Source organism: Myotis yumanensis, unplaced genomic scaffold (assembly GCF_028538775.1).
Source record: "Myotis yumanensis isolate MYYU_CA2020_CCGP unplaced genomic scaffold, mMyoYum1.0.hap1 SCAF_16, whole genome shotgun sequence".
Lineage (NCBI taxonomy): Eukaryota > Metazoa > Chordata > Mammalia > Chiroptera > Vespertilionidae > Myotis > Myotis yumanensis.
Window position 1 is genome coordinate 22,984,333 of NW_027223767.1, and position 25,692 is coordinate 23,010,024.

Genomic DNA, 25,692 nt, shown 5'->3' on the forward strand with positions numbered 1-25,692 from the left:
TTTTTCATCTGAGCAGCGGAAATGAATCATCCTCCGGCCTGTTTGGTAAACAGTCCCGTGCCCTCTGACCCGAGGGGCTCTCACTGCTTCCTCTGGAGCCGCTCCTGGGCTACACACTCACCCCCAGACCCCCTGTCAGGACTCTCCTTTCCCAGGGCCTGGAGCTTGACTTCCCCCACCCTCAGGAAGATGAGAAATGACACACAGCATTCCAGATGCCGATCTCACGAGCGGACCAGAGGGGCAGGGAAGCAGGGAGCCACCATGATCTGAGGGCTTTGTGTGCCCTGTCCTGGCACATCTGGATGACCCTCTGCAGCAGATCTTGGAATCCTCATTTGACAGGTTCGGAGTCTGAGGCTCAGAAAAGTGCAGGCACTTGCTCAGGGCCACACAGTGAGTGGTGGAGCCAAGACTCAAAAGCCTGGATTCCTCCCATTGCACCGACTGGCATGTGTACGCATGTGTGTCAGCTACCACATCAGTTGCTAAGCCACATGTGGACGGCAGGTGGGCGTTTACCTACAGGGGAGATGGCAAGGGTGTGCCGTGTGTGTCTTACCAGACAGAAGCCCGTGGGTCCCTGAGGATAATGTCAAAGAGTGACAGGATGTGGGAGGGGAACAGGGATTAATAAAAAGCCCACATTCAAGGCCACCTAGGCCCTGCCCACACTTCACAAATACAGCTGTTCAGGGGGCCCTGGCCGAGTAGCTCTGTTAGTTGGAGTCTCGTCCAGATGCGCCAGGGTGGTGGGTTTGATCCTGAGTCAGGGTACGTGTGGGAGACAACCCATCGGTGTTCCTCTTCTCTCTCTCTCCCTCTCCCTTTCCCTCTCCTCTCCCCCCTCTCCTTATCTCTCTCTTAATCATTAAAAACTCACACCATACTTCAGGCGTGTCCACGTTGGTGAAACCACACTTCCTGGTGATCATGCAACTATTTATTGGACTGCTAAAAATAGTATGCAGGTACTATTTCCAGGAGCTGTGTGAGAGGCAGAAATAAAACTACTGACAGCAGACTATCAGGCGCGGGTGAGTGTCAGAGGGAGGAGGGTTTACATAAATATATGAGTCACCGAGCAGACAGAAGGTGCTCGGGCCCAAAGGGATGGAAAAGCTCTAGAACGGTGTTCGCGTTCTAGGAGGCCCGCCCCCCGCCGGAGGGGTTCCGAGGCCCGGAATCAGGGAGGGCTTCCTGAGGAGGTGGCCTTTGCAGGCCTCTAAAGTTCTAAGTCAGTGATTCTCAACCTTCCTAATGCCGTGACCCTTTAATACAGTTCCCCATGTTGTGGTGACCCCCAATTTCATTGTTACAAATTGAACATAATTAAAGCACAGTGATTAATCACAAAAACAATATGTAATTATATCTGTGTTTTCCGATGGTCTTAGGAGACCCCTGTGAAAGGGTCGTTCGACCCCCAAAGGGGTCGCGACCCACAGGTTGAGAACCGCTGCAAGTAGATGTAAAGTCTGCATCTGCAGACGCTTTAACGGAAGTTAGATCCTGTTTGACTTTCCAAGGAGCCCGGAGACGGCACATGCCTTTATTTCCCTTCTCCAGAGGTGCGCACGGAGGCGCAGAGGAGTGGACTAGGCGGGCCTAGCTAGCAGGTGGCGGCCAGGATTTGATCTGGAGCCAGTGGGCTCCCTCCTCGCCTGGTCCCGCCGCAGCGGCAGCGGAGCCCGCGGAGCCGGGAGACACCGCTCGGAGGGAGGAGCGGGACGTCGGGGCGGGACGGGGCGGGGCTGGCGGCGGCGCGCGGAGCTGGAGGTGCGGGGGCCGCGTCCCTCTCCACCTGCCGGCGAGCGCACGGGCCATGGGCGGCCGCGGGTCCGGGGGCCGCCCGGCGGAGCCCCGCTGAGCCCGCCAGCCGGGCCGGCCATGGGCGACCGCGAGCGCAACAAGAAGCGGCTGCTGGAGCTGCTGCGGGCGGCGGGCACCGGCAACGCGCACTGCGCCGACTGCGGGGCCGCGGGTAAGGGCGCGGCGGGCAGGACCGGACGGGACCCCAGCCGCCAGACCCCCACCCCTCCTGGATCGGGTCCGCGGGCCCCGCTGGACCCCATGTCACCCTCGGAGCCAGGCTCCCGAAGACGCCGAGCGCGAATCTCCCAAGCGGACCCTGCTCCCTCTTCTCACCCGCCCCGTCCGGACCCCAACCCCCGATCCCGGACCCGGAGGCCCTGACCCGCCTTCCCGGCCAGACCCCCACCTCCCCGGACCTCGGCCCCTGACGCCACCTTCCACGCACTGGTCCGTGACATCCACACCCGGAGGGGTCCCAGCCCGCGCCCCCTGACCCTGCAGGGCCCGCTCTCCGAGGCGCCCCCGGTCTCCCCACCTTCCTGCCCCGCAGCCTCTGAAACTGCGGAGGTGGACCCGGTGGGAAGTGTCAGGTTCCCGCAGGAGTGTCCTGACTCAGCCCCGGAGCCAGGCTTCCCCCTGCAGCTCCCCTGCCAGGCGGGACCGCTCGGACCGCACTCCCCTCTCGGTTCCGGCGTCTCGCGCCGCAGCCTCCTGCCCGATTCCCAGAACTCCTTCCAGATGGTTCTGTTCCAAGGTCTTTCCCGCGCGGCGACCCGCGTCCATGCTGGCATTCTTGGTGCCCCCAAGGCGGGGGCCCCGGGGAGAAGGTTTCCCAGCGCGCGCATCGCCCCGGGAGGCCAGCCCTGGTGTCCTCGCCCAGCTCCCCACCTAGTCCGGCTGCCGCCCTCTCGCCCGCAGACCCCGACTGGGCCTCTTACAAGCTGGGCGTCTTCATCTGCCTGAACTGCTCCGGCGTCCACCGGAACTTCCCAGACATCAGCAAAGTCAAGTCCCTGAGGCTGGACTTCTGGGACGACAGTGTTGTGGAGGTAGCAAGGGGCGCAGAGGGCGGCGGGGGCGGGCAGGGCGCCCCCATTTTTACAGGGAAGGACTCAGGCCCAGAGAGAGGCATCACTCGGGAAAGAAAACACAGCCTATCAGACCTGTGGCTGAGACAGAAGCCCCGAGTTCAAATCCTGCCATCCTCGCTTGTTTATTTAGGAGGGGGAGGCCCTGAGCTTGGTTTTTTAACCTTAGTTGTGGACCCTCAGTTTCCACATCTGTGTTATGGGGACACCCCACCCCCCACCCCCCTTCACAGGCTGCTGTAAGGATTAAACGGGGCTCAATGCAGGTACAAAGTACCAGTCAGTTAGCAGCTACTGTTCTCATTAGCTGAAGCCCTGGACTGGAACAGAAGCATCTCCGGTCCAGTATCCTGAGTCTGTTCTCGCCCTCCCAGCCCCCCTAGCCAGGAAGGGGTCTACTTGGCTCTGCTGACCTATGGTGATGGAGGACACCTTCAGCCTGGAGGGAAATGCCAATTTGGCCAGGACACCGTCTGAGAGCAGGCGGCCCTAAACTGTGCTGGTTGGCGGAGGATTTCAGGACTGTTGGGGAAGCAGGCCCACGGTCTCTGAGCGCCCGCTGTGTGCCAGGCACTGTGCTAGGCGGCTGGGCTAGATGCTTTACTTATTCCTTCAGCACTTAGCTACCGGATGCCCACCATGTGCTGGAGCAGCTAAGGCGAGCAAGGCAAAATCTGTCCACATGGAGCTTCCATGCTAGCGTAGAAGGTCAGGAAACCCGCAACCCAAAGGTTATTTGTTTGTGCCTCATACTGGTACCTCCAGTGCTGCAGGTGAGCTCCCTGAAGCTCAGGGGTTAAGTATTGCCCGAGGGTCCCTCCGTGAATGAGTGGCACAGCTGGGATGTGAACCCAAGATCCAAAGCCCATGGAAATCCTGTGATACAGCTCAGTGGCCCCTGGGCGGTGGCGGGGAGGGGGGAACAATAGGGCTCACCCTATGAAAAGCCCGATGTTTCTTCCCACACTGCCCTCACCCAGATATGCCACTGCTGTTGCTGCTTGCTGACTCTTGGCCCATGTGTCTCTGGGTCTCTCAGGTGTCAAAGGACCCCAGTGATAATCCTGATCTAGAACTCTAGGGGGTCAGCATTGACTTCCGTCTTCAGCTACCTGTACTGCCTACAGACTTGCAGGCACTGTTGCTGGGGGTCCTGGCCAGCTGTGGGGGGTGGGGGGGTGGGGTAGGAGGAAGAACATGAGTTAGACCAGCTCTCCATGTACTAGTTGTGTTACCTTGGGTAAATCGCCTAACCTCTCTGAGCCTCTAAAATGGAGATGGTAATATTAAAATGGTTAAGGGGATCAAGTGAACTGTGGTGCACTCTGCCTCTATGAGGCGTAGTTGTTCCAGCACCACATTGCTCCGGCCTTTCTAGCAAACGCTGGTATTTTATGTTTTGGTTAATTCTGGTGGGCAGTGTGAAATTCCCCTACGACTGTCTCCTGACTCAGCGGAGGAGCCAGTGAGAACAGCGGCCTTCTGGGCAGACCATGGTTTCATTTCATATTTTGCAAGTTCTAATATTACCATCAAATTGCTGTTGTTTTGCAGTTTATGACCCACAATGGGAACCTCCGTGTGAAGGCCAAGTATGAAGCCAGAGTCCCCGCTTTCTATTACATCCCTCAGGCCAGCGACTGCCTGTGAGTGAGTGCATGATTCCTGGCCCCAACCCCACCTCCGGGTCTTTGCCTGCGGTGGTCTCGTCCATGGGCCGGGTCAGCAGGTGGACCCAGGAAAGGGTTTGGTACTGTTATGGAGAACACATGAGACCTGGTTTAAGCCCTCTCTACCTTTATTGCTTGGGTGGTCAATTCCTCCCTCTGGGACTCAGCTTCCATCGCTCTGAAAGGGGGCATTTTCTCTATTATCTGCCCCATTTGCCTCTGATGTTCTCACAGGTGGTGGCTAACTTGATAGAGAAGAGAAACGCTGGTATTTTATTTTATTGTTCTGTTAATCCTCACCCGAGGATATTTTTCCCCATTGATTTTTAGAAAGAGTGGCAGGGAGGGGGAGAGACAGAAACATTGATGAAAGAGAGACACATCGATTGGTTGCCTCCCGCTTGTGCCCTGACCAGGGCAGGGGATGAAGCCTGCAACCGAGGTACGTGCCCTTGACCGGAATCGAACCCAGGACCCCTGAGCAAAACCAGATAGGTCGAAACACTGGTATTTTAATAGAACAAATGTATTTCAGCTACTTCCTATGGAGTGCTTTGCTTAGGACTGTCCCAAAGCAGCCACCTGGGCCCCAGATCCCTAAATATTCACTGTAAAAACAATAGTAGCTGCTAGTATTTATTGAGCTTTATCTATATACCAGGCCCTGTGCTAAATAATTACATGCAGTAATTTGTTGAATTCTCTCAACAACCCCATGCGATAAACACTGCCATCACCCCCATGATGTAGATGGAAAACTTGAGGTTTGTAGAGGCAAAGCTGGGACGAGCCCGTCTGATACCAGGGTCTGGGTGATTGAACCATGATATTGAGAAAATCCGATACAATGAGGGTGTGGGGAGGTCCGGGGAGGATCTGTGAAGCAGTAGGAGGGTTCAGTTGACCTGGAGGCGAGGGTCCGTGTGACACTGGTACCTAGTGACCCCAGACCTCTGCAGATTGACTGCCTGAGCCTGAATCTGTCTCCCAGGGACCCAGCCCCACCGTCAGGGCTGCTAGACAGCACCTGCGTCAATGGGTGTGTCTGTCCCTCCGAGCAGACACAACCTCATGGGGACATGGCTTGCAGGAAGCCGGCTGCATTTCAGCTACATTGTCTTCTGGCCTCACAGCAGGATGCTTGAGGACAGGGCACAAATGACACAACCATCCCTGGGGGGCCTGCGATTTCCCAGCGGCCGGGGAGGCACAGCTGTGGACTCGGGAGACCTCCGTTCTGTTGCCAAGTCTACCATGACCTGGCTGTGAGACGGTGGACAAGTCACCAAACCTCTCTGACTCGTGGCATCCTCACCTCTGAAATCTGGGTAATGATGCCTACATCAGAGCATTGTGGTGGATTAAATGAGATATTTATGTAAAAACCTCATATGCCACCTGAAATGCTAGTTTGTTTTTAAAATATAGTTTTATTGATTTAAAAGAGGAAGGAAGAGAGAGAGAGAGATAGAACATTGATGATGAGAGAGAATCATTGATTGGCTGCCTCCTGCACACCCCACACTGGGGATTGAACCGGCAACCCTGGCATATGCCCTGACTGGGAATCGAACCATGACCTCTTGGTTCAGAGGTCGACACTCAACCACTGAGCCACCCCATGCTGGCTGGGCTGAAATGTTAGTTTTGATCCATTTCTCAGTGTCAGCTTCAGAATGCTGCCTAGTGCCTGGCCCCGCAGAGGGATGTGTCAGGCCTGAGGGCCTGATCCTCTTGCCTCATCTCTGCCACTCAGCCCTTGGCTCCAAGGGGAAGGGAACCAGCACTTGGTAAGCACCTACTATGTGCTAGGCCTTCTGCCTGCACTACACAGACACTACTTGTCATGACTCCAGCAACAGGCCTGTGCTTTAACTCCTTTTAGCTGAATACTAATGGCCCCTTCCCTCCTATCCTAAAAGTCCTCTAAACTCCCCACTCCCAGCATCAGGATTGGGGCCTCAGTCTCTATTGCCTCTCCCAGCTCTGATCCTGTGGCTCAGGGTTCCTCAATGTCCTGGTGAGGACTGTGCATTAGGTAGGACTCTTTGTCATTGTTGTCGTCGTCATATGATCTTTAATTGAAATATTTCCCTTTGTAGTTCTTAACTGACTAGGCATTCCACGGCACCTCTGTTGATGTCATCTATGATGTCATGAGGGTGGTGGCCACTCGCATTGCAGCCCACAGACAGGGCAGTCCCCAGGATCTCTTTAATGGTTCAATAGAGTTCTCTAGCTAAAGGTCGGTGCCGCGTCTTCGGGCAATGTTGACCGTCTCATCAAAAGTGGTATTTCCACTGTGCTTCCTGTCTTCTTGCTTCCTTCTGTCTCATGGTGGTTCTTTGAGGCCTTTGATGGTCAGGGCAGAGGCCCTAAGTCTGGGCCTGTCTGTTCTGAACGGACAGTTTCGCTGTGACCCGCAGACCCTTCTGATCACTGCTTTGGCAATGCCACCATCAGTCTTTTCTGGAGATGGACGCAGGGGGCTGATCTTGGGGGCCAGGGCGGAGGTGGCACTGACTTCCCCACCGCTGCACCTCAGATAGATGACTTTGACCTCCTTGGGGTCAAACTTGGGCAGCCTGACGGAGGCGGCTGGTGTCTGTCAGGTGACCCCAGATCGGGAACAACTGAAGAAAGTTGCACCTAAGCCTCCTCCAAGGCAAACGCCGAAAAGCTAGATAGGACTCTTGATGGTAAGTGACAGAAACCCGGTTTAAACCAGCTTAGAAAGAAGATGCTGTGGGTTCTGGGGACCAGGCTGCAGGGAGGACAAGCCAGGACAAACACCAGCAGCCTCTCAGAGCCTCTCTGGCTCTCAGTCCCGCTTCTCTCTCTCAGCCGGGCTTCTTCATGCAGCTGGAGCCAGACCACGGCTAGGTCCCAGCTCCAGCTCCCAGTTTGATCCCAGAGAGCGCTTCTAACTCACCTCCCTTCTCAGTCTTGCTCCTTTTGGTCCACACGGCCCTGGGCAGAGCTCTGATTGACCAGTTGGGGCAGGTGCCCAGCTCTAGCCCATTCCCTGTGGTTGTGGGGAAAAGGTCACAGAAACCTCGGACCCGGATGGTGTGGCTCAGTGGTTAAATGTCAGCCTATGAACCAGGAGGTCATGGTTTGATTCCCGGTCAGAGCACATGCCTGGGTTGTGGGCTCAACCTCCAGTGTGGGCCGTGCAGGAGGCAGCCGATCAATGATTCTCTCTCATCATTGATGTTTCTATCTGAGAACCAACTGATTGAATGAAGTCTCCTTTTGGCTGCATGGTTTTTCTGCACGGGTCATGGAAGACAGTACCTGATGGGGCTAACATTAAACCACCCACTCTGTGCCGAGCATGGCTCTATGCCCTTTATATACATTTAAAGCTACCCCTAAGGGTCGGCAGGTATAATATTATTGGCATATTCCCCAAGTTCAGAGGCAGTCCTCGGGCTACGTCGGACTCAACATATGTCGTTTCGTGGTTACGTCGCCATCTCCCATTTATTTATAAAAAAAAAAGTTCTATCATTTCGATGTATGTACATAGGTGCTTTATGTTTTTTTATTATTTATTTACCACAAGTAAAGGTCAGGAATTGTTATCTTCCTTTTAATTTTTTTTTTTAACTGTTTCACTTCATTACTGCTGTGTATGTGGTCCCTGTGAGTGACGTAGGTGCTTATGTAGGTGGGTTCCCACTTACGGCGAAAATTGAGTTACGTCGCTGTAGGAACGGATCTCCGACGTAACCTAAGGACCTACTGTATCTTGTTCTTGATCACACAGTGGATTAATGGTCGAGTGGGACCAGATCCCAGATGGTTAGACTCTAAGACCACTGCTCCGTCCGGTGTGCCATGCCCCGAGTTCATGGGCAGGCCCAGGAAGAGGCTGCTGGCCTCCTGGCCTAAGCTGGGAGCATGCAGTGGAGGCGGCAGTGGAGGCGGCAGTATAGACGATCCAGAGGAGCTGGTGTCAGTCTCGCTGACCTGGAGGGCCAGGCTGGCATCAGAATAGCCCAGAGGTTTTCGTACAGCCCACTGGGGGATATAGTTCCCCCAGGAGACACTGGCAGTGTCTGAAGACATTTTTGGGTATCACCAGGGAGGAAGAGCTACTGGCATCCAAGAGGTGGAAGCCAGAGATGCTGGCAAACATCCCACAGTGCACAGGACAGTCCCCACAACAGAGCTGGCCAGCCCCAAAGGGTAACAGTAGCGCAGCTGAGAAGCCCTGGTAGCCTGAGCAGGCAGTGAGGCCGCTGTGCGACGCTCCCGCCGGCAGGGCAGCCGTGGGGCCTCAGACAGTTACTGTGGGCAGAGCACGTATCAGACACAGCTGACCGGAGGTTCTCTCTTTTTAGGGTCTTAAAGGAACAGTGGATTCGAGCTAAGTATGAGAGACAGGAGTTTATGGCCGATGGGAAAACCATCTCACTCTCAGGTACGGTTAATTTTCATCACCTTTCGAGGTCTCTGTTGCAGCAGGTTCTAGAAAACAAAGTGCCTGATTCTTAGAAGCGAGGTCCAGCCAAGAGCTATCTGCTGCCCTCACTCTGGCCACAGAGGCCCAGGCATGGGTTCCTCTGCCTCTGAAATGGCGACACAGCAGTTGGTGAGGTTTGCGGTCTGAATGGACAGGAAGCATGTTTGCACGTCTTTGCGGGGCCGCAGGGGTGTAGAGTGCTTCCTGTGAGTTGCAGGGAGGCTCACCCACCAGGAACACACCCCTGTGCCTGGCTCCTGTAGCCCCCGGTGTGGCACAGGCTCGGTAAGGTGCATGGGCCGGAATTCGCCCTCCTTCATGCCCTTGTGCAAGGCACAACCTCCTTGGTGGCCCTGGACCTGTGGCTGACACCGACCCGGAGGGCAAAGTGCACAAAACCACTCTTTGAGGATCAGAGGCAGCCAGTGCTCAACTCTCCCAGCTCCCAGGAGCACCTGGCATTCTTCAGCCACAGGCGCCTAGAGGGCGTGCGTTACTCCTGCGCTCTGGAGAGCGCCCCCTGGGCTGATGTCCACGGGAAATCATCAGTACAGTGTCTCCGTACTTAGCCTACGTAAGGGTGTACTGTGCCTTCTTAAGAAACAGCCAAGCAAGAACATTGGAAATTTGGCCCCAGATAGGACCCCCGTGCCCTGCATCTGAAATAGCCACGTTCGTTAGATGTGAGACAGTTTAGCAGCCGGCGGGAGGTTCATTGTACCCCGAGACCCTACGAGGATTGTGAGCTGCTTGTTTGTCTTAAGGCGGTGGGTGCTCACTCTTTGTCGTCCTCGGTGGCTCAGGTAACCGGGAAGGGTTCCTGTGGAAGCGGGGCAGGGACAACTCGCAGTTCCTGAAAAGGAGATTTGTCCTGTTGGCAAGAGAAGGCCTTCTGAAGTACTACACTAAGGAAGAGGTAAGAGGCCAGACCCGGGAGGGGTCCCCTCCCGTGCACTGGGCTCTCACCCACCGAGGTCTGCTTTTTAATCAATAGTGACTTGTCTTGTGGGTGATCTCAGGCCCCACATCCCATTTTCCCTTGGTGATACAATCAGTCCAGCCCACTAAAACACACCTTCTGTTCACTTAGAATAAGCTTCGACTGGTCCATGATTAAGCCTTTGATGATCACTTGATTTGATTTCATTTCTTCATACACGCAAGGAATATTTATTGAGCACCTAGTATATGCTAGACATTATTGTAGGCACTGGGGACACAGCAGTGAACTAAACAAAGCTCCTCTTCTCTCGGAGCTTTCATTCTAGTGGAAGGAGACAGGTGGTGATCAAACAACATCAACATATGATATATCAGGTGGCAGGAAGTGCTAAGAAGGGAAATAGATGAGAATGTGAGGGAGTGACCAACAGAAGGCTCTGAGCGTTGGCCTTCACCTTGCTCGGTTTCCTACACGTAGGAATTACTGTGTATTTCCCCTGTTGCTTTCCTAGATGGACCTGTGCGATGCGTGGCCGCAGTCTAGGGCCAAGTGAAAAATGATGAGGAATGGAGAGTATTTATCCTCCAAGTGCGAGTAGGGATTTCTTTTTCTCTTTTTAAATATCTTTTTATTGATTTTAGAGAGGAAGGGAGAGGGAGAGGGAGAGAGAGATAGAAACATCAATATGAGAGAGAATCATTGATTGGGTGCCTCCTGCACGCCCCCTACTGGGGATTGAGCTTACAACTGGACATGTGCCCTTGATTGGAATTGAACCTGGGACCCTTCAGTCTGCAGGCCTATGTTCTATCCACTGAGCCAAACCAGCTAGGGCAAGAGTAGGGATTTCTTATTAGTCTTCAGTTTAAAGACCTGAAAAATGTTGCAGGCACAAGAGGCAGGAAGAGAAAGTGGAGCAGAGTTAGGAGGGGCCACTGAACCCCAGCAGCCGCTGGGGGCTGGTCTCCTGGAGCCTCATTTTTGGTTGGGAAAAGTGGATCCTTCTCTCAGCCCTAAGCCTGTTTACTCTAAAACAGTCTAAAAATAACACAAGTTGCCTTTGGTCTTTTTAATTTCTTTCCCAAAAAAAGGAAAAATTTTAACTTATAAAGGTAACTCATTTTTATGTAAAAATTTGGGGTAATACAAGAAAGTAAATAAAGTATAAAGAAAGTGAAACTCAAAAGATATCTCAGCATAACAAAGTGTTGATACTCAGAACATATTTAAAAAAAAACAACAACCTACAAATCAAGAAGAAAAAGACAGTCCATTAGAAAAATGGCAAAGCAAATGGACTGGCCTTTTACAGAAAAGGAAACCAAAAGGCCTGATAAGGGTAAGAAGAGATGCTTGATGTCTCTGGCAGTCGGGGAAGTGCAGACCCAAACCACAATGAGATGCTGCAAACCCACCGTAATGGCGAAAATTAAACAGGCTGACACCACCAAGTATTGGCGAGGATGTGGAGAAACTGAAGCTCTCATCCATAAATAATACAACCTCTTTGGAAAGCAATTTGGCAATTTTCTTTTTTTAAAAAAAATATTTTTATTGATTTCAGAGAGGAAGGAAGAGGGAGAGAGATGGAAACATCAATGATGAGAGAGAATCATTGACCGGCTGCCTCCTGCATGCCCCTCACTGGGGATCGAATCCACAACCCGGGCATGTGCCCTAGACCGGAATTGAACCTGGGACCCTCCAGTCCGCAGGTCAACGCTCTATCCACTGAGCCAAACTGGCTAGGGCATTGGCAATTTTACATAAAGTTAAATGTATACCTAACCACACAACCCAGCCATTCCACTTCTAGGTGGAACAAAAACACAAGTCAAAAAAAATGTTCATAGAAGCTTTATTTATAATAGCCCAAACCTGGAAAGAACCCAAATGTCCATCCAGAGCTGAATGAATAAACAAACTGTAATACATCCATAGAAGGGAATATTACTCAGCAATAAAGGGGGACAAACTACTAAAAAATGCAATAAGGTGGATTAATCTAAAAATATTATTCTGAGCAAAAGAAGCCTCATACAAGAGTATGTACTACATAATTCCATGTATAGGAAATTTTACAACAAGCAATAGAAAGTAGGTAAGTGATCGCCTGGTGTTGAGGTGGGGTGGATGGGGATGGACTGTAAAGGAGCAGAGGAAACTTTTGGGGTGGCAGTGATGTTGAATCTCTTGATTGTGGTAGTGGTTACGAGGGAATATATGCTTGTCAAAATCAAACTGTACTCTTAAAATGAGTACCATTTTTTGTTTATTAATTATTCCTCAATATAGCTGATTAAATGAAAACAGTGAGGCCCAATTTCAAGTCCATCAGATTGGCAAAAATGTTAAAAACTGGCAATGTCAAGTGTTAGTGAGAATCGCGGGGAAGGGGAACCCTTCTTTGTTTTAGTAGGTTCCTACTATGCATCCTGTTTTGGGACTTGGTATTTCTCATGGATTTCATATTAGTAATATTGATCTAAATTAGTTATTTTATTTTATTTTTAAATATATTTTTATTGATTTCAGAGAGAAAGGGAGAGGGAGAGAGAGATAGAAACATCTATGATGAGAATCATGGATTGGCCGCCTCCTGCACGCCCCCTACTGGGGATTGAGCCAGCAACCCGGGCATGTGCCCTTGAATGGAAATGAACCTGGGACTCTTCAGTCTGCAGGCCGATGCTCTACTATCCACTGAGCCAAACTGGTGAGGGCTAAATTAGTCTTTTAAAAATGTTTGTGGTATTTCATTGTGTGGATGTACCATGATTTAATTATTTAATGGACATGTAAAACACTTCTTTTTCTGCTAGTATACCAGTAAGTAACATGGCAATAAACATCTTTGGCATGCATGTTTGCACAGAAATGCAATTACTTCCTTGGTGTGGATTCTTAGATGCAAAATTGTGAGTCAAAGCAGAACACTCAGCATGGTAATAGATATGACCAACTTTCCCTCTAGAGAAGACTGTTAATAGACTTTCTTCAGTTCTATGCCTGCCCTGTTCAATACCCTAGCCACTAGCCCTAGCTGGTTTGGCTCAGTGGATAGATCGTTGGCCTGCGGACTGAAGGGTCCTGGGTTCGATTCCTGGTCAAGGGCACATACCTTGGTTGCAGGCTCCATCATGGAGCCGTGTACAGGAGGCAACCAAACGATGTATCTCTCTCACATCGATGTTTCTCTCTCTCTCTGTCGCTCCCCTCCCTTCCACTCTCTCTAAATATTAATGGGGAAATGTTCTTGGGTGAGAATTAACAACAACAACAAAATACCTTAGCCACTGGCCTCGAGTGGCTGGGGCTGAGTAAAGAACTGAAGTTTTATTTTATTTTTTTTTCTTGTCTTTTTAAAAAAAATTTTTTATTGATTTCAGAGAGGAAAGGTAGAGGGTGAGAGATAGAAACATCAATGATGAGAATCATTGATCAGCTGCCTCCTGCACGCCCCCTACTGGGGATCAAGCCCACAACCGGGGCACGTGCCCTTGACCGGAATTGAACCCGGGACCCTTCAGTCCACAGACCAACGCTCTATCCACTGAGCAAACCAGCCAAGGCTATTTTTATTTAAATGCAATAGGCACATGGGTCAATGGCTCCCCCAGCTCCCCGGTGTTTGTTATAATTTTTCTCTCTTACGGATTTTGAAGGAAAGCACTCTTTTCTCTTCCCTGCTCAGCATGAATCAGTGATTGCACTGTTTCAGAACCCTGAGACCAGCCAGTACCCCACATCTGCTTTTATCTGTTTTATTTTATTGGGTGGCTTCCACAGATGACTTGCTTCAGAGAAACTTCCATGGCTAAAATTTTGAAAAGTCCTGCGTTAAGGCCTTTCCAGGCCCCATTCCAACTCGAGAGGCCAGGCCGAGTAAGCAGGAATGGTGGGATGGCTGAACACAGGACAGCAGGAGCATCCGTCTGTCCTAATGTCAGAGCAAGAACAGGGAAAACCCATGGAAAGTTACAGGCTGGTTATCTGTCTGTCGGCATCTTGAGTATCCATTCCCTCTCTTTCAGGGTAAAAGCCCCAAAGCTGTCATCCACATCAAGGACCTGAATGCCACCTTCCAGACGGAGAAGATAGGGAACCCCCACGGGCTGCAGATCACCTACCGGAGAGAGGGCCACATCAGGAACCTGTTTGTGTATCACGAAAGCGGCAAGGTGAGCTGCCTGGCCTCGCACCCCAGGGCTCTGCAGGCCCAGCGACTAACCCTCTTGAGATTTGCAGTTACTGTTTGCCTAAACCTAGCGTCACTTTCTGGTCAGAGATAGAGGTGTGAGGAAAGCAGAGAGAGGAACCTGACAGGTAGAGTGGGTGTGTGTGGACGGTTCATGTCCACCAAGGGGAGTCCATCAGCAGAAGGACTGTGCCCGGGGATGGCAAGTCCAGGTGGCTCCAGAGATTCTGACTACTGGAGGAGGAACGGAGAGAAGATCGGGCAGCAGTGCACTCTGGGGCCTTGCCTCTCGACGTGTAAGCCCACCCTGGACGTACTGAATTAGAAACTGCATTTTATTTTAAAATTTTTAATATTTTTATTGATTTCAGAGAGGAAGGGAGAGGGAGAGATAGAAACATCTATGGTGAGAGAGAATCATTGATCAGCTGCCTCCTGCGTACCCCACGTTGGGAATGAAGCCCACAACCCAAGCAACGTGCCCTGACCAGGAATCAAACCACGGCCTCTTGGTTCATAGGTCGACGCTCAACCACTGAGCCACCCTGGCCCCCCATGGGCTGCAGAAATTGCATTTTAATAGGATCCGAAGGTGATACTTACGCACATTAAAGTTTGAGAAGCACAACTTAAAGGTCCAGGAAATCAGACCCTGGCTCTCATTCAGTCCATGGTGGGCTCTCTGCTGTTGCTCAGACTGGCTGGACACTGGTGGCCCCCCCGCCCCCCCCGCCCCCCGCCGTGCCAATCACTGCTACGAGGACTTTCGCTGCGGTGCCCAAGGTCGCTGACGTTTATGGTACCTGACTCCTTCCCACTTGCCCTATTGTAGAGCATCTGACAACCTAGGTCTGGCCATTCTGCTCTTTCCCTTGATACCCCAGTTTCTCCACGAGATGGGCATAAGCGAGGGGCCACAAAGTCACGCCAGCAGGAGCCAGGCAGGTGATCTGAAAGTGACGTGGACAGCTGTGAGGCTGTGGCAAACAGGAAACCTGTGCAGAGGATTGAAACAAAACTTCAGGAGCCAAACAAACCGAATGCAGGTTGGATTTGACGGGAGAGACCTTCCAAAGTGAAGGCCTAGGCCGGGTCTTTCCTGGGACGGGCCCATTCCCTTAGTGCCTGAGACACACAAAGGTTTGTAACTCCCAGGATGAGAGAGAGAGCTTAGAACTCTGAACAAACCTGGGAGAGACAAAGGGTAATTATGTTTCATTCTTTCAAAATCATATTCAAATGAATTAATCACCCGGTTACATCACAGTGGGGCACTGCAGCTACCTGAACAAGTCTTTCTGCCTTCCAATTCCAGATTCCTGGGAGAAAGCATTTCATAAGCCCCGTCCAGCACTGGTCCAGCCCTGGTCCAGCTGCTGTGGCCAAGAAGGGGTGGGGTCATCGCAGCAACTGTGGCTGGGCGCTGGGTGGGTGAGAATGGGTGGGGCAGTTCTCATGGAGGCAGGGCTTGGGCTGAGCAAAAATCTATGTCAACCTCTAAACTAACCTTCAGCATGAGGAGAATGTTCTAGGCCAGCGGTTCTCAACCTGTGGGTCGCGACCCCTTTGGGGGTCGAACGACCCTTTCACAGGGGTCGCCTAAGACCATCGGAAAACACATATATAATTACATATTGTTTTTGTGATTAATCACTCTGCTTTAGTTATGTTCAATTTGTAACAATGCAAATACATCCTGCATATCAGATAGTTACATTACGATTCATAACAGTCGCAAAAGTACAGTTATGAAGAAGCAACGAAAATAATTTTATGGTTGGGGGTCACCACAACATGAGGAACTGTATTGAAGGGTCGCGGCATTAGGAAGGTTGAGAACCACTGTTCTAGGCCATCCGTATGCGTGGGTGAGGGCAGCGAGGTGGATGAGGCATAGAGTTCCAGGAGGAGCGAACAGAATGTGTTGAGATTGCAAATGGCTTTGTATGGAAGGAACTCAGAGTGCAAAGCCAGTCAGACCAAAGAGCGTAGATTTTCTTCTTGAGGGTTGTGGAGAGGACTCGATCTTGGACTCAAGAGACTTGCAAAGCGAACATCACTCTGGCTGCGGGCGGGGAGGACCAATCGGGGAGCAGCAGAGCAGCGGCAGAGCCAGCTGGTGAGCTGTCCACCTGGTGAGAGGTGATGGTGCCCGCACGGCTGAGCAGTGCGTTCTCCTGGAGTGACAGCAGAAGGTCCACGCCGGCTTCGGCCTACGCTGCCCTCCAAGCAATGAGCACCCCCAGTGGAGGAGCACCCCCAGGTGGCCATGCCCCCACCTGAAAACCGGTCTTTAACATCTGAGTGAGAACTTTTTTTTTTAAACATATTTTTTATTAATTTCAGAGAGGAAGGAAGAGGGAGAGAGAGATAGAAACATCAAAGATGAGAGAGAATCATTGATTAGCTGCCTCCTGTACGCTCCCCATTGGGGATCGAGCCCATAACCTGGGCATGTGCCCTTGACCGGAATCAAACCTGGGACCCTTTAGTCCACAGGTCAACGCTCTGTCCACTGAGCCAAACCGGCTAGGGCAGTGAGGACTCTTGCTCCTCAAAGTGTGTCCTACTGACCAGCATCACATCGCTGATTGCTAGGAATGCAGACTCTCAGGCCCCACCCCAACCCACTGAGCCCACAGCTGCCCTGTAACAAGATCCTCAGGGACTCGTACACCCGTGAGAAAATGTCAAGGACTGTCCTCGGCCATTGCGTAACTCCCATGCAGTTCACTGGGCCTTTCCCACGGCTCCAGACCTCCCTGCCAGTGGCTCCCACTTGCTCAGGTGAGGCCTGGGCGCCCCCCTTCCGCCCCCGGGCTCTGGTATTGTTCCCCAAGCTGCCTGTGATCAGCCCACAGGCCCCTCCGTGGAACTAAGGGGAACGTGTGTGTGCAGAATGCCCGTGCACAGATCTGAAAACCTTGCTAGCTTCCTACCACTACTCTCAGCCCTCCCCCTCTCCCACCCCCACCTCACCGGCTGTCCGTTTGTCCTTTGCCTTTTTCTCTGCAGGAGATAGTGGACTGGTTCAATGCCCTCCGCGCAGCCCGTCTGCAATACCTAAAGGCGGCCTTTCCTGAGCTCCCAGAGTCTGAGGTGAGCTAACAGTGGACCCCAACTTCCGAGTCTCCTCTCTGCCACCTCCTCTCCTTGTCTGCTGACCTCGAAGACACTCAGAGGCCAGACTAGGTTGGTTTGTAGGCAAGACCTTGAGATTTGGGGTTGGGAACCTCCGAGGGCAACCAAAGGCTTCCTCCTGGGGAGGCTGGGGGTAAGGGCCTCACCCGTAGCGAGGCGGCCTCCGGAAGGCAGGCCAGGTTCTCGCCTTCGGGCGTCAAAGGGCTCAGGATTCGGGCATTTCTTCCTGACCCGTTCCCCTCTACAAGGTGCACACGATCCCCGCCACACTGCTTACAAGGTGCTTTAGAGCCCCCTTTATCTCGTAATTCCTTTTATCTCATAGTCCTGTAGCAGGCAGTGAGGTGGGGGTGACTGTTCCCATTTTGCTGATGAGACACTGAGTCCCAGGAAGGTCAAGTGGATAATCAGATGTGCTCTTCCCAAGCTCACGCCCCCCTTGCCCTTCATATTCTGGAAGGCAATTAATTCCCCATTACAATTCTGGCAGGAAAATCTGCCTCCCATGGCCAAGGAGAGGGTGAGCCTTTGAACTTCATGTTCATTGTCTCCAGCCATCTGGGGCATCCTGTGCCTCTCTCAGGCTTGGCTGGGGAAGCGGGCTGTGTGGGGCAGAGGCTGCTGCCTGGAGCCAGGAGGCCTGGGCTCTCATGGATGCTCTGTGGCTGACCTGCTGTGTGACCCACGCAGGTCACACCACCTCTCTGCAGACCTGTTTCCAGATCTGTAAGATGGCACTTCATCGAGGTCCATGGTCGGCAAACTGCGGCTCTCGAGCCACATGCAGCTTTTTGGCCCCTTGAGTGTGGCTCTTCCTGAGCCTTAGGAGTACCCTAATTAAGTTAATGACAATGTACCTACCTATATAGTTTAAGTTTAAAAAATTTGGCTCTCAAAAGAAATTTCAACCGTTGTACTGTTGATATTTGGCTCTGTTGACTAATGAGTTTGCCGACCACTGAATTCTAGGTCATCTTCAGGGCCCCTCCTAGCTTCGAGGTGCTATGATCGGGTGTTTAGTGTAGGCCCTACTCTAAGAGGATTTTGTAAGTGATGGGGCTGTCTTATTCCAAACTGGTAGGTCCTCCTTGAAAATCTAAACGCTCCTTCATTCCAGACTTTTCAGGGAGCCAAGTGCCTGGGGTGGGGGTCCACTCCAGGCCCAGTGATGCACCGAGATGGTGACCCTCTGAAAGTGGCCGCAGCCGCCTGGGTCAGGGTGCTCCGGGTCTGCAGACTCAGCACCCAGAACTGGCGAGTGCAGGGTGCTGGGGGCAGGGTGCTGGGGTGCTGGCTGCTGACTGGAGAGCAGGGAAGGCAAAGTGCAGATGCTCGGCCGCTGCCTGGATCTGAGCTGGCGCTCCAACTTTGCTGACCTCTGCAGAGGAAATTGGTCGTTGGCCAACATCCTCAATGTCCTTGCGCCTCCCTTATCTGCCATGACTACCCCTATGTGCCCATCTCCCCCCTGCCTTTCCTCCTCTATGTCTGTGTGAGGTCCTGGGCAGTCACTTAGGCATCCAGATGCCAGGAGCCCGGGTGTCCTCGTGGGGTTTTGGTCCTGTGCTGAGGATGCATGGACTGAAGTCAGGGAAGCTGTGTTACTAGGGCAAGTCCCCTTACCTCTCTGAGCCTCAGCCTGCTCATCTGTCACCATGGGGACAACACCTACCTCCCAGGGCTATTGTGAGAATCAGGTGAGCCAAGGCATGAGGTACAGTGAACAGTACTCCACCCATGTGTCTTTCCTCCTGCGAGGTGTTTCCCTCGGCCTAGACTGGCCCTGCCTCGGCTCAGGTTCAGACTGTTGAACAGAAGGGACTCTGTTTTTTTCTGCAAATAAGGGATTAAAGTCTGTAGAATATGTTTTAGGGGAAGGGAAGTTGTATAGTTTATATTTTTGGGTTTGGCTTACAATTTTCTCCATTTCAGACTTCCTATTCCTATTCCCCAGACCTCACTTCCTCTTTGCCTCTGCCCTGGAGCTCTGGAAGCCCCCCCTCAACCCCAGAGGGCTGGGCTGTGGTCGGAAGCCCTAGGCTTGCCAGGTTGACCCCCTGGAGCACAGGAGGTCAGCATCAACCCCTGGAGGAATCTCTGGGGCAGCAGGGCAAGCTGCAAGGGACCCTGAAGATCACGTCCTCCCGTCTCCTGATTGCAGGGAGGGAAACAGGCTGAGAGGAGGCAGGGTTTACCAGGGGACACGGCTAGTTGAGGTCAGAACTGGAGCTAGAACCCAGGTCTCCTGACTCCTGGTCCAGAGCTTTCTCTACGTTCCCACTCTGCTGTCCCCTCCTTGGGTCCCTGTGTCAGAATCCCCACCCATGACCAGGTCTTGGCCAGGGGCCTGGTGAGAGGCGTGTTTATACTCTGGCATCACAGGAGGACCACGTGTGTCTGTCTGGTGTCCATCAGCCCTAGGTGTGGAATCTCAGATCTCCATCCTCCCGGCAGGGTGACTTTGGGAGTACCCTTGACCACTGTACCATTATAGTGATAATTCCTACCACCTCACGGGGTGGCTGGGAATTGCTCCCAGAGCCTGATACACACTAGACTTATAGGGGACCCTGACAGGAGGGTCTCCTCAGAGCCTCGTCTGTGTCCACCTCCTGGGGGTGCGGGGGGTTCGGAGCATTCCTTAAGTTCTTCAGCCAAGACTCAGCTGTGTTGGGAAGCCCCGCACACATCTGGCTCTGTTGAAATATTAATATTGCATCCACACCACGTTCCAAATATAACCCCGTGAACCACGCGCACACACATCCTTCCCCATTCCAGACTTCCCCTTTGTGGCCCAGCCAAGTGCAGTGGGGAGCCTGACCCCCGACCCCCCGGGCTGTGAGTCAGGGGGTCAGTGCGTGTCTCTTTTTCCCCAGCTCGTGCCCCTCATCACCAGGAACTACCTCAAACAAGGCTTCATGGAAAAGACTGGTCCAAAGGTACATTCTCCGGGTCCCTGGGGGCTTTCCTGGCCCCTGGCCCAGCGGGCAGGCGGGCAGAACGTGGGAAGTGGGACAAGGAGGGAAGTAGACCAATGTGTGTGAGTTCCCGGGGCCAAGGACCAAGGGGCCAGCTGGCCAGTGTTGCTGCAGGTGCCTCTCCCTATCACCGGGCATCCTCCCTCCTTATCAACACCACCCTCCACTGCTTTCCTCTTAACTCCCCTAAACGACCCTGCTCCTGGGAAAGCATCGCTGCAAGGGACTCCTTGGGGATCAGCTTTTGCCTTTTCCACAACCGTGCGCTCTGTGCTGGGGCCCTGCTGGGGTGTCCACGTGAGTCAGGGGCCGGAGATTAGCCTGAGAAGTCACAGCTGTGCACCATGCGTGGCACGTGGGCACGGCCCTCCCAGCACAAGCACCGCCTCTGCTCCCATTTGCAAACCAGTCCTAACCCCTCAGCGGCTGCTCCTTCCCACTTGCCCGTGAAGGAAAGGGAGGGCAGTGGAGGCTCCTGCTGCCCGAGGGCACCTCACACCCAGATAGCGTATAGGTGGGGCGAGGCTCAAAGTCAGCAGTCTGGCTGGAGCGGTGCCATGGCGTGAGGAGAGAAAGGGGGGATGGAGGAGGAGAAGAGAAAAGGAAGGGGAAAGCGGGAGCTCCCTAAAGACACTCCCAAAGCGGCAGCATTCCAGGCTTTTTTTTTTTTTAAGGTGTGATATGTTGCCAGGATGGTGGTTAAAACTACCAGGAAAGCCTTAGCTGGTTTGGCTCAGGGGATAGAGCGTCCGCCTGCGGACTGAAGGGTCCTGGTTCGATTCCAGGCAAGAGCACATGCCCGGGTTGTAGGCTCGATCCCCAGTGGGGGTGGGGTGTGTACAGGAGGCAGCCGATCAATGATTCTCTCTCATCTTTGATATTTCTATTTCTCTCTCCCTCTCCCTTCCTCTCTGAAATCAATAAAAATATATTTAAAAACAAACAAAACTACCGGGAAAGGTGTTAAGCAATCAGTGTGAAAGGAAGCCTCAGTCAGCTTGAGAGCTAGTCAGAGGGTTGCACACTTTGTTTCCTTCTTTTTTAAAGGTAATTTTTTAAATTGATTATATTGATTTCAGAGAGGAAGGGAGGGGGAGAGAGAGGTGGAAACATCAAGGATGAGAGAGAATCATTGATTGGCTGCCTCCTGCACGCCCCACACTGGGAGTCAAGCCCTGACCAAGACCCCGACCAGGAATCGAACCTCGACCTCCTGGTTCCTAGGTGGACACTCAACCCTGAGCCACGCCGGTTGGGCACGTTCCCTTCTTTCAGCAGCCAGTGCACAGCCCGTGGTTCTTGCCCCCGTCCCCTGACCTGGGTTAGGCTTTGGCCAGGGCCAGGGCTCTCAGCATTGCTGAGCAGTAGCCGTTTCTGATGTCCGCAGCTTCCTCTTTCTGAGACTCCTTGTCCACAGCCCGAGAAAGAGGAAAGTGCCTCTTCCAACTCCCAGCCGCACCTGCAGGCAGCAGGGTGACGCTGGCAGGGCCGAGGAGGTGGGCACAGCCTTCAGAGCTCCAGGGCCTCAGGGAGGGGCGCCGGGTGACTGCGGAGCGGGACCGGCCTGCTCCCCTGGCCTAGTCCAGCCTGGCTCTCTGACCTCTGTGCATCCCCGGGTCGGCCCCCCTGGCACAAGGTTCCCTCTTTTGCAGCAGAGAGAACCTTTCAAGAAAAGGTGGTTTGCCCTGGACCCCCAGGAACGGAGGCTGCTCTATTACAAGAACCCACTGGTAAGAGCCCCTGCTGGCCTGCCCCAGGTCACCCGAGAGGGAGGCGAGGCGGGGTCAGTGCTGGTGGGGAGGCTGCAGGCTGGAGCCACCTGGGGAGGTCACAGCTCTACGCTGGCTTGTGTCTTAGTCATCTCTGCATGAAGCTGCCCCCCTCCCCCGCAGGAAGTCCCTTATGTGGATCCAAATGCTGCCGATGTAGGCAAATGGGTGTTTTCCATCCTCTCATCTCCAGGGCCCATGTGTGACCAGAAGGCTGGGAAGTGCAGTGATTAGGAGTAAGGGTTCTAGAACTCAGCTGTCTGGGCTCCGGTTTCGGCCCTGCTACGTTTAGTGGTGTCCCTGGACAGAGTACTTAGCTCTCCGTGCCTCAGTTTCCTCCTCCGGAAAGTAGGTTTAATAGCAGTGCCTTCCTGAGAGGTTGCCATGAGGGTTGCATGAGGCACCATCTGTAAAGCACAGGCGTTCTTGGGGCTTAGTTAGCTCTCCATAAATACTAAGTATCATCTTCTAAAAAAATTAATCTTCTTAAAGACGTTTAAAAAAATTGATTTTAGAGAAAGAGGAAGGGGTAGTGGGGAGAGAGAGAGAGTGAGAGGAGAGAAACATCGATTTGTCCCACTTACTTATGCATTCTTGTATGTGCCCTGACCGGGGATCAAACCCGGAACCTTGGTGTATCAGGACAATGCTCTAACCAGCTGAGCGATACTAAATACCATCTGAACAGATGATGCGTGTGATTTCTCTTACAGTTTCAGCCGTTCAGATTCTGGGTCCCACCTCACCAAAGTTCCCAGTAGAGACCTGCCCACCACCTCTTTCTAAAAGAGAGTTTGGGGGCCGTCACAGCTGCAGGGGCCCCTGTGCCCCAGGTGTGACCTCTGATGACCCCGTGGCCTCTATTTCCAGGACGCCTTTGACCTGGGCCAGGTGTTTCTCGGGAGCCGGGAGCAGGGGTACGAGGTGTCCGAAGGCCTGCCCAAGAACGTCCAAGGAAACCGCTGGAAAGCGGGCCTCACCATCGTCACCCCTGAGCGCAGGTTCCTCTTCACCTGCCCCAGCGAGAAGGAGCAGGGCGAGTGGCTGGAGAGTTTCCGGGATGTGCTCTCCCGTCCCTTGACATCCTTCAACCTCCTCAGTAAGACCCAGGGCCTGGGGATTGTGCTTTTGGCCAAAGGCAGCCGGCAGACAGCGGCTTCTTCACGTGGGTCGGCTCTGAGCCCTGAGACCGGGGTCATGGCTCCTGACTGCGCCTTTTCTATTCTCTTCCTGCCAAAGAAAAGAACAGACAGGGGACATGGTTCCCAGCAGCCCTCTCTGTCCACGCTAAGGTCCTCCTCCAGGCGCCCTTCCCCAGTAGCATCTGGAGTTTGTATTGGCAGAACCCGGTTAGATCCCCTTCTCGCCTGTGCTGAGTCCAGGGGCCCAGCAGCCTCCCTCTCTCTTCCTCCAGCTCCCTTCCCTAAGTCCCTTTCCTCGTGAGAAAAGCCTGGCCTGTTACTATCAGCGAAGGTCACACCCTGGGGCAGCTTCCAGGGTTCTCTTTTTATTTTTTTGTTTTTATTTATTGAGGAGAGAGAGAGAGAGAGAGAGAGAGAGAGAGAGAGAGAAGCATCCATTTGTTGTTTCATGTATTCATGCATTCATAGGTTGATTCTTATTTGTGCCCTCACTGGGGATCGAACCCGCAACCTTGGCATATTGGGATGACACGCTAACCAGCTGAGCCACCCGGCCAGGGCAAAGCTCCCAGGATTTGGGATTCCTCCCCACTCACAGAGGGAAGGCTGTTTTTAGTGTCCTTTCCTCTGGGTCCTCCCTCCTGTCTGCCCTTCTCCTGCTCCCCCCTGAACCCCAGAGGTGTCACATGCAGGCTTCCCTGTCTGCCAACAGCCCTGTGAATAAAGGGGAGATGTTCTGAGCTAGAGCAGGGACCTTCTGGCCCAGGGCCTGGCTTCTGGGGCCCAAGGGGAAGTTCTGTGTTTGGAAAAGTACGGACTGAGAAAGTGACCCCATATGGCCCCTTGGGAGAAACCCTTGTGCCCTTTGAGTCTGACCAGTGTAAACACAAACTCGCTTCACTTTCCAAACTCTCTGAGCGAAGTGCCTCTGAAACAGATGCAGAAGTGGCTAGGGAAGCACCTCAGTGGGTGCTTTCTTGTCGCCGTGGCCTGTGCGTCTGAGTCTCTCTGTTTCTGTGTTTCTTACTCTCTGCTTTTCTCTTCTTCTCAGGGTGCCTGTCCCCTCTGTCTCTCACCTTTCTTTCTTTTTTTTTTTTAAAATATATTTTTTAGTAATTTCAGAGAGGAAGAGAGGGAGAGAGAGATAGAAACATCTCTGATGAGAATCATTGATCGGCTGCCTCCCGCACTCCCCACACTGGGGAATGAGCCTGCAACCTGGACATGTGCCCTTGACTGGAATCAAACCCAGGACCCTTCAGTCTGCAGGCCGATGCTCTATCCACTGAGCCAAACTGGCTAGGGTTCCAGTCCTTTTTTAAATTCTGGTCCCCCCTGCCCTGCGCTGTTCCTTCCAGCCTGTAGGACTGCATGGGCACGGCCACCCCCTCATCCCTCTTCTTTTCCCCTTGCAGCTGCATCAACAGAGAGTGGCCACAGCAGCAGGTGACCCGCTGGCTAAGGAACTGGCTGGCCACGGGCCATGGGAGCTCTTGGTGGGAAGGAGACGTTCTCAGCTCGGCCTTGGTTACCCAGCAGGAGTGCCCTGTAGTTGGCAGCCATCACTGGCAGTGAACCCTGCCAAGACTAAAGCTTTGGCCTTTACCCACCGGCTCCCTGGGCCTCACCTCGGCCCAGTCTTAAAGCCCAGGACATCTCCAGTGAAGGCACTGCAATGGGAAGGCGCCCACAGCATCACTCAAGTGGCACGCTGGCCCCAAAGCAGTTTAATCCAACTCGACCATGAGGAAATAGTCGGACAAATCTATTCTGTAAAACAGCTGGCCTGGACTCCTCAGTGTCAACATCGTGACAGAGAGAGTGTTGTGCGAACTGTTCTAGTTACAGGCGACTAGAGAGCAACGCCAGGCAATGTGTGATTCTTTATTGGATCCTGGATTAAAAAATAAAAAAGCACAAAGGACATAAATTTGAATATGGATGTGTATTAGCCAACAGTATTATAAGACTGTGATAATGATGTTGTATTTGTGGAGGAGAATGCTCTTGTTCTTAGGGGATATGCATTGAAGTGGCCAGGAGTAAAATATAACAATTTTCAGTCTACAACTGACTCAGCAAAAAATAACTATGTGTACATGTATATGTAAAGTATTTACATATATACATATATGTGCTATATATATGGAAGAAGACAGGGGGCACATACATATATATATATATATACAGATATACATACATATATATACAGATATACAGATATATATATATATGTAAATATATATATATATACACATACACTCACTATATCTAACCTGGCAGAACCCGGTTAGATCCCCTTCTCGCCTGTGCTGAGTCCAGGGGCCCAGCAGCCTCCCTCTCTCTTCCTCTAGCTCCCTTCCCTAAGTCCCTTTCTTCGGGAGAAAAGCCTGGCCTGTTACTATCAGTTCCTCATGTTGTGGCGACCGCCAACCATAAAATTATTTTTGTTGCTACTTCATAACTGTAATTTT

At 52.6% G+C, this 25,692-nt stretch overlaps 1 protein-coding gene across 2 annotated transcripts; it reads left to right on the forward strand.

Annotated features, from left to right (window-relative positions):
- The first annotated feature begins 1,804 nt into the window (after positions 1-1,804).
- Positions 1,805-25,148, forward strand: ADAP2 (ArfGAP with dual PH domains 2). Of its 2 annotated transcripts, XM_070394181.1 has the most exons (11): positions 1,805-1,984; positions 2,734-2,864; positions 4,458-4,549; positions 8,923-9,002; positions 9,848-9,960; positions 14,022-14,168; positions 17,201-17,284; positions 20,206-20,268; positions 21,960-22,037; positions 22,947-23,175; positions 24,634-25,148. In XM_070394181.1, the coding sequence occupies exons 1-11, from the start codon at positions 1,891-1,893 to the stop codon at positions 24,666-24,668; spliced, it is 1,146 nt and encodes a 381-aa protein (XP_070250282.1). In that variant the 5' UTR covers positions 1,805-1,890; the 3' UTR covers positions 24,669-25,148. The 2 variants fall into 2 exon arrangements, with proteins under 2 accessions (XP_070250282.1, XP_070250283.1); XM_070394182.1 differs by lacking the exon at positions 20,206-20,268.
- Positions 25,149-25,692: the final 544 nt, after the last annotated feature.

Excerpts from the sequence above, each read along its gene's own strand:
- ADAP2 (XM_070394181.1), top strand. The coding sequence starts at position 1,891 with ATGGGCGACCGCGAGCGCAACAAGAAGCGGCTGCTGGAGCTGCTGCGG. Across the intron at positions 14,169-17,200 it reads TGTATCACGAAAGCGGCAAG|GAGATAGTGGACTGGTTCAA; the intron begins GTGAGCTGCCTG and ends TTTTCTCTGCAG. Across the intron at positions 20,269-21,959 it reads TGGAAAAGACTGGTCCAAAG|CAGAGAGAACCTTTCAAGAA; the intron begins GTACATTCTCCG and ends CCTCTTTTGCAG.